General features: G+C 47.6%; 1 protein-coding gene across 1 annotated transcript in view; it reads right to left on the minus strand.

The window, feature by feature from the left end:
• Positions 1-2,804, minus strand: part of LOC116157885 (trafficking protein particle complex subunit 9-like) — a 59,852-nt gene extending 57,048 nt beyond the window's left edge. Inside the window, exon 1 of the mRNA XM_064477378.1 lies at positions 2,287-2,804. Within this exon, the coding sequence (XP_064333448.1) occupies positions 2,287-2,501 (215 nt within the window). The 5' untranslated portion in view covers positions 2,502-2,804. The remainder of the gene's footprint in view (positions 1-2,286) is intronic.
• Between the last annotated feature and the right edge of the window lie 5,788 nt (positions 2,805-8,592).

Genomic DNA, 8,592 nt, shown 5'->3' on the forward strand with positions numbered 1-8,592 from the left:
CAATTTCCACTGTTCCCTCACCCCAGCCCTGCCCTGGAATTGGTCCTGTCATTTCCGTCGCTAAGCCCATCTCAAGTCTGGTTCTGCAAAGACCACGTCCGGAACCCCACAAGCTCATAGCAAGGTGCATTGAGTCACAGTCCTCTGAAGGGAGCTCCCTGGAGGGGGAGGCATCTCCTGGCACAGGTCACCTCAGAAGTCACTGGATTTGCACAAAGGAGGCCCAGGAGAAGGGACTCAAGGTTCTCTCGTGGTCTGAACTTTGAAGGGCATGAGGTCTGGGGGAGCTCCTTGTTAGCACACACACATGCCAGTGAGCAGGTGAGGATGGAGGAACCCAGGCAAGTCTGTTCTCACTCCGACCCCTGGGATCTAAGGAGCCACAGGAAAGGCCTGTGTCCAGGGCACAGCCCAGACATCACAGATCCCAGCCTGCATTTCCCAACCCGGACAGCCTAGACTCCTTCTACTTGTGACACTTAACTTCTGTTCTGTTCCCTCCCAGACTCTGATGGACTCTTTCAGAATGTCTGGCCTGTCTGAAGTGAAACCAAGTCAGTGAAGGATGAAGTGTCCTCATTTGGACCAGAGCATGAAAGGAGAAACAAGGTCTCATGGCCAGCATGATGTTGGTGGCCAAACCCTTCCCCCAGGTGAGATGAACCAGCTTGGGGGATGAAAATGCAAGGTCCTAGGTCGGTCAAAGCATCTACCTTCACGGTTGACTTGGGTGTTGGAGTCTCACTACCGCAAACTAATGACACGGCCGTCAGTGGTGGACATCAGCTGCAACAGACAGAGTCAGCTATTTACTGCCAACATGGGTTAAAAGTAAAGGCCGGTGCAGGGAGGTGTTCACGGTTGCTGAGGCAAACCACAGACCTGGCTCTGAATGCCCACTGGCTGAAGCAGAGAGGAAGCTACGGTCCCTGTTAGCGGTCCCTGTGTCCACCAGATCCAGGTGAGCCAGCTACTTAGTAGAAGGCCATATTGTCCTGATACTCAGAAAAGCCAGCCTTGTAAAGGGAGTAAAAGAGTGACATGGATTTTAGACCCGCTTCTGCCCTTTTATGAGGACAAAGTAAAGTAAATGGCATGGGGAAGGCAAAAGCAAAAGCAAACCCGGAGGCTGCTTCCTCCAACAGCGTCCCCTGCAGCTGCTCACCCCCGAGCCGGCCGCTTCCTCACCAGTGACCGCCAGCATGGAAGCGCCGTCATGCACGTCACACAGCGACAGCCAGGAACCACGTGCCAAGCACGTTTGTGTAAAAGCAAGAATCAAGCAAGGTGCTGCAGACTTTGACTTCCCAAGTGAAAATACCCATGAAAAACATCCCTCAGAAGCCGCCTAATTCAATTCGCATCTCACCTCCTCAAAACAAACAAACAAAATTAATAAGGGCTCATTTGTCACCAAATGTAAGGAGGACCAAACATGTTTCTCAAAGCAAGGATTCTACCAGGTTATCAAACACCAGCAGGTGACATGTTAACAAACAAAAATTCCAAAAAATTAGAAAATAAAAACATAACTGAGATAATACATGAATCAAAGCAACCATTAAGTTTTTGCTTTTTAGGGGGATGGAGGGTGGGAAGGGATAGACTGGGATTTCAAAATTGTAGAATAGATAAACAAGATTACACTGTATAGCACAGGGAAATGTACACAAAATGTTATGATAACTCACAGAGAAAAAAAATGTGACAATGAGTGTGTATATGTCCATGAATGACTGAAAAATTGTGCTGAACACTGGAATTTGACACAACATTGTAAAATGATTATAAATCAATAAAAAATGTTATTAAACAAAAGTTTTTGGTTCTTAAAGCGATGGAGGCAGCACGGAGGGCAATCTCGCTATTTCCAACACAGGGTGTGCACAGACCACATTTTCAGACCCAACAACATGCTCACAGGGAGCTCCGAGAGAAAACGGAAAAAAGAGAAAGAAAAAGAGGAACAAGCAAAAATTAGAAACCCACAGTGCTCCTAGCATCAGTAGCTGTGGCTACTCTATTGGACAGCAGGACTATTGGACTCCGACTCCAGGGGTCCCACCAGGGGTCCTGGCTGAAAAGGGAGAGTAAATGTCCACACTAACCCTAAAAGGATCTCTCTGAAACAAAGGCGGATTCACTTTTAAACATCTGAAAACTGGCGGGCTGCACCTCCCTCCCCCCTTGGCTACAAGACAGCCCTCCTCCTTGCCAATCCCTTTCTGGTTGTAGGGAAGCAAAGCGGCACACAGCCAGGGCAGCTGGGCCCCCGGGTAGGCTTACCTGCTGTCTGTGTCCAGTCCCACCAAGTCCTTCTTCTCAAACGGGATGCAGGGGAGGGGGATCTTGTCCCTAGAATTATCGGGGGCCCCGTGCAGGCTCTTGGACACGAGCACGATGAAGAGTGACTTGATGTCCTCGACCCTCTTCTCCACTACTCTGCAGTACTTGTAGGTTGAAGGCCACATCAGTAGGTGGCTGCTTGACCACCTCTCCATGCAGACCCAAAGGCAAAGAGCTGAGGGTCACAGATCGTGGTGCCATACAGCTCCTCTGCACGTGGAGCTTCTAGAAGGTCTTGACCAAGAGGCAGTCGGTAATGGTGACAAGGCCCATGACCTTGTGGTGGGCCTGGAAGTTGCTCCACCCATTCTTGGGCCCGTAGTGGTGCCTGTAGTGGATACAGAGTGTGCACTGGGAGCCGCACGGGCTGATCTGGCACACCGAGGAGATTCATTTATAGATGCAAAAGAAATTCTCCTCTGAGACGATCCCCAACAGGTTGGACCACCACGGGGAGATTCTGGTTGTCCTCAGCACACTGCACATAGTAGGGATGCCCATGTTGCAGGCCCTGCTGAGAGGGGAGAGGAGACTGAGGTACACACTCTTCTGTGGGCTGCAGACCCTTCTGGGATGCAGTGACCTGGTGTGTAGCAGCCGTAAGGCAGGGAAGCCCAAGCAAAGCCAGGGGTACAGTTTGTCCTCAGCGTCAGCACATAGTTACCATAGCTCGGATCACATTACCCATCTTTTGGTCTAGGCTTCCAGCCCCTGCAGTAAAGGGTCATTTCTTGTTTTCAGTTTCCAACACCTAGCCAGGCCCTGATGCAAAGTCAGTGCTCAAAAATGCTGAATACAAGAATGAACAAAGGAACTTCTTTCCTCACCCCCTTGAGCAGAATATAAAGAAAAGAACCAGAGTGGGATCAAAAGATCTGGATTTCAACTCCAATTTACTTGAACTCCTAAGCTGCAGAAAAATGGATAAGAAAACTTTCCTTGGGGAGGAGGGTACAGTTCAGTGGCAGAGCCCATGCTTAGCATGTATGAGGTCCTGGGTTCAATCTCCAGTACCTCCATTAAAAAAAGTGCAACAAATAGATAAACCTAATTATCCCACATCAAATATTAATTTTTTAATTCAAAATTCAAAAAAAGACCTTGCAATTGACACAACATTGTAAACGACTATACTTCAATTAAAAAATAAATCCTTGCCTTACAAGAATATATCTGGATTATGGAAGTTTGCAAATGTAAAATGCCTAGGGTACAATCTGCATAAAAATTGGAGGACTGTACACATGTACTATCCCTCCTTTATGAGCTATATTTCCTTTGCGGGGGGTTATAACCTCTCAGAGCTAAATTTCTCAGATTAAAAAAAAAAGAAAACATTACCTGATTCTCAGTACTGCTGAAGAATTAGATAACCCTATGATAGCATCTGACCCACAGAGGTTACTCAATAAATGTTTGTTGAATGAATGAATAAACTCGCAAGTGAATGCTGCCCCTGCCACAGACCATCACAATGGTACTTCCTGGAAATCCCAAGCCCACGTTCCACCCGACTCTACACTAACCATGTGGGTGACCTGGGCAGGCCAGTGTGCTACTCTAAACCCCAGTTTATTCACGAATAGAAATGGGAGTAATAACACAAACCTCAAAGGGTTAGTGAGTCAATAATGAATTGTACCCCAACCTTGCAAGATGGAAACATTAAGGAAAATTGAGCAAAGAGTACATAGGCTGTCTCCGTATCAGCTCTTACAACTGCATGGGAATCTTCATTACATCTCAAGATAAAAAGTCTAATTTTTTTAAGAGGCTATTGAGATTAAATGAGCTCACTGTCTTAAATAAGGAACACACAGTACAAATAGGACAATGCACAGCCTATGATATACACTCAGTAAACATTCCCACAGAACCTACTGGTCCCTCCAACTCCAGAGCACAAGGATGGGTCCTCATGGCCAGAGGCCACTGCACCTGCAGCTAACAGAGATAATTGTCCCCACTTCCAAGAGCCCCTGCCTCCACCCTAGGTCTAATTTTGTATTTGTAACTTTGTTTTCTTATACTTAAATAGGAATACCCAATTGCATAGCCTTCAGGTCACCAAAACCTGACCACGGAAATCATGACAGCAGCCCTCCCAGTGAAACAATAAAATTAAAACCATATCCACAAGAAGTCTGTGTAATTCTAATGGCAGGAACTTCATCCTGGACTGAGGAAGAGGACTGGGGAGGAGGAGGAAACTGGGGTCCCCAGACCCAGGGGCAACCTGTCCCATGATGAAATTTAGTCTCAACCCACACACTCCAGGAAATTCAAATTACACATAGACAGATTGCCATGGACAAGATTTTTTTTTTTTTTTGAAGAAACCCCTGATTCTCTAGCAGGTCAGATTTCTACTGAGACACAAATGGCTTATGTGTATATTGTTTCACGAAAACCTAAAATAATATCACTCCAACTTGACACATGAAGAAACAGAGGAAAAGAGAGTTTTATCACATTGTGCAAGATTAGAGAGAAGCCACATCAGAGGCTGTATTTAAATCCAAGCCCCTGCTGCATTTCTCACACTAGAAAGTGTGAAATACTGCCCCCACCTGCCCCCTCCCTGCAATAAATCTCTTAAGTCTTTTCTGTGCTGCCTGGAAAGAACCAAAGTCACATTAACTTTCCACAAAGTGCTGTGTCACCCCTTTGAGGACGTATGAAAATCTGAAGAATAAGGGTTGGAGCAGAGATTTGAGTTCTCTGTTTCTCAAAAGGAGACATGGGTTTAAAAGAAACCAAAAAACAATTATCTAGTCCAAGCCCTCATTGTGCAGAGAAGGAAACGGGGGCTCAGAAGAGATGAGGAAAGGGCCTTATTTACAAATCTTGCCTCAGCGCAGCACCAAGCCAGCCCTGGGCACTGCTGGGGAAGGATGTGGGAGGCCCAGGAGAATGAGTGTTAGAAAAAGGAAAGAGAAGAAATATACAAGTCCTCTCTACACCGTCGTACCATGCAGTTCCACCAAATTATCCAATATGGGAGCCACCAACATTAAGGTGTCTAAATAGGTTATAGAAACCTGGAAGACTCAACCACAGTGGAAATTCCAAATTTTATATGGTTTTTCCCAGTTCAAGCATGAGGTCAGTGGGAGCTCCGTGCCAGGCACTACACGAGGCCTGGAGTTCTCCCAAATACAGATCTCTATGAACACGTGTGCAAACCACATGCAGGCCCACCAGAAGAAAAACGCCCACAGATAAGATGGAATTACTGAAAATGAAGGCAGCTAACCAGCATATATTACTAGCAAAAAGGATGCTGCTAGAAATACTCATGGACATAGCCAACTGTGGTCAGCAGGTGGGAAAGGGGGAGGGACAGTTTAGGAGTTTAGTATGATCAGATACACATTACTATATATAAAATAAATAAATGACAAGGACCTACTGTATAGCACAGGGAACTATATTCAATTTCTTGTAATGAGTTGTACAGAAAACAATCTGAAAAATTTACATGTACATATGCATATATATAACTGAATCTCTGCTGTACATCTGAAACTAATATTGTAAACTGATTACACTTTACTAAAAAATAAGAATTTTAAAAATAAATAAATAAATAAATAAAAGAACACTGTAATCCCCTTAGCTGTAGGTGGTGGAGAACACTGGTTGCAAGCACCAAGTCCACTCGATCACTCCAGCAATGGCTGTCACTCTTTCTGACCATTAGGGAGTCAATTGGCTTCACTGAGGTTATTTTCTCTTTCGTGAAAAGCTACAGTTGCAACCAACGGTATATATAATCTCATTATTCACAGACCCAACAAATTAGTGAAGACTTTCCATAGGCCAGCCTCTGGACAAACGAAAAGATGGGGTCCCAGATACATTTATGGGTAGAAAAAGTTTATGCCATAAAGACATTAATTCTTCCTGTTCTGATATGTAGATTCAACGTAATTCTGATTAGAATTCCTACCAGATTTTTTATGGAATGTAACAAGTTAATTTAGGGTCAGGAACAGCCAGAAAACTTCTTTAGAACCACCACTGGGGAGGCGTGGATGGATCATTCATTTCCACTGTTCTTTCTGAAGTGATGAAAACGTTCTGGAATAATAATGGTTGCACCACTGTGAATATACTAAAAGCCGCTGAATTGTACCATTTAAATGGGTGGACTTCACAGTGTGTGAATAATATCGTAATAAAGCTGTTCTATGAAAAAATATTTCTGGACCACTATTTTTCCCTCTATATTACTAGTCTGCCCCACAATTTAAGAAAAACAAAAAAAAAAAAACAAAACCAAACAAAAATTTGCCAGGAGATCTTTAGGACTGCAATGTTCCTGGGTCTCCAAAATGCCTCTGATGGTGCTGCTTTTGTTAACACACACTAGTAGGGCTGGACTAGTTAAGAACTATATCTTTTTAAAATCGACGGTCACATGTTTCACTCTGGGAGAGGGGAGGATGGAGAATGTTCCATCCTCATGCACTCATCCCTTTATTTTGAGAAGAGAAAGTTTTTTACTGCAGGGCCAAACAAGAACAGTGGCTCATGCTCAAAAACCCTGAATTCTCTGATGGTTTTTGAGGTGAATTTTTTTCTTTTTTTTTTAGGGTAAAGCTTTTAATAGGCAAAATGAGGCTTGAGGGCTTCCAGGTGTGTGACTTTCTTCTGACTAGTTGGTGGTAGGTAATAGGGCCGTGTTCCAGGAATCTCGTGCTCAGCCTGAAGTTACCATCCTCCACCTGGGTGGGGGCCTTAGCTCCTGCAGAACAACTCAAACATATTAAGTATAGCCCTGCCCCTACTCCTCAGCTCACTTTGAAATGAACCAAGCCCTGCTTTCAACACTGTGATCACGCTCACTATAAAAACACGTGACATCAAAAAGCACCCCCCATCCTAACACCAGAAAAAGTATTAAGGCTATTTACCTGGGGCAGAAACACTGAGGGAGGAGAAAGAAGCATGCTCAGCGTTGGCGCTCTCTTTTCCCAAGTCTCTGCCAGGAGAAACTGGGTTTTACAGCCAGAGGATCTCAGCCCTAGGAAGCAGCGTCCATGCCACTGAGCTGGACCTCAGGGACAGGGAAAGGGAAAGGAGTGCAGTCTAGGGGAGGCGGGGCAGGGAAAGCGGCGGGGGGTGCGGGCTGCAGCCCCGCTCGGAGGCCAGTCCCAGCCACTGCCCCGCCCATGCCCTGTTCCGCAGACCCCGCCGGCCCGGGAGAAAGCCCGCCCAGGGGCGGGGCGGGGTCTGCGGCCGAGGAGAGGAAGCCCTGGAGGAGGGGACTCGCGGGCAGAGAGCGGAAGGGGGCGCCGGCCGCGGACTCAGAGGAGCCCGGCTGGGGCGAGAGGTGGCAGGTGCGGGCCGCGGTTTGGACGGGGATGGCCATGTCCCCGGCAGGTGCGTTCCCGGCCCTGGACAGGTGTGGCCTGGGCGCCGGGGCAGGTGGCGCAGGCAGAGGGGGCTGGCGCCAGACCCTCAGCTGGACACGCACTGACTCGAGCCCTCGCAGGCTGTGACACGTGGACCCCCTTTCCCAGAGCCCCCAACCTTCCACTTACACAGCCGGAGGCCCCGACCCGGGGCAAGAGCCAAAGGCCTACCAGGCGACAGAGCCGAGCAGCCACAGGGGCTGATCCCTGGCTCGGAGCTGGAGCTTCGGTCCCACGGTCCAGCTGGCATCCAACCATGGGCATGCGGGGGAGGGCCAGCGATCCGCTCTGGGCTCTGGGTTCTGCGAGATACACTGGGGAATCGAGGGAGGGAGAAGATGGGAGGGGGAGAAGATGGGAGGAGTAGGAGAGGAAGCAAAAATTGGAGGGAGAGAGATGGACTGAGGAGGAGCAAGGAGAAGCAAGAGATCTAGAGGGAGAAGGGGGAGGGGAGTAGCCGAGATGAAGAGAAAAACTTTACCTTCAAGGGCACCCCGAATGAGGCGCCAGTCCAGCCTCCATGCTCTTCTCTAGCCCCTCAAGGCCAGAAGCTCAAATTTCACCTCCCTGGTCAAGCCCCCCAGCCAAGGCCCTGCAGAACCCCTACAGGGATCACACCTGTTGCCCCCAAGAGGAGCTGGTCTTCCTGTTGCTCCCGGAACCAAACACCCACAGGCGTTGTCGCTTAGAACTACCTTGGGAAGAGTATAAATTCCCCTTTTACAGGCTGGGAAACTGAGGCAGGCATGATCTTTGCCTTAGCTGCACTGTCCCAGGTTTTGGGCTGGCAGGGAGTGGGAGGTACAAGTTCAGAAACCCAGACAGA

Source organism: Camelus dromedarius, chromosome 22 (genome assembly GCF_036321535.1).
Source record: "Camelus dromedarius isolate mCamDro1 chromosome 22, mCamDro1.pat, whole genome shotgun sequence".
NCBI lineage: Eukaryota > Metazoa > Chordata > Mammalia > Artiodactyla > Camelidae > Camelus > Camelus dromedarius.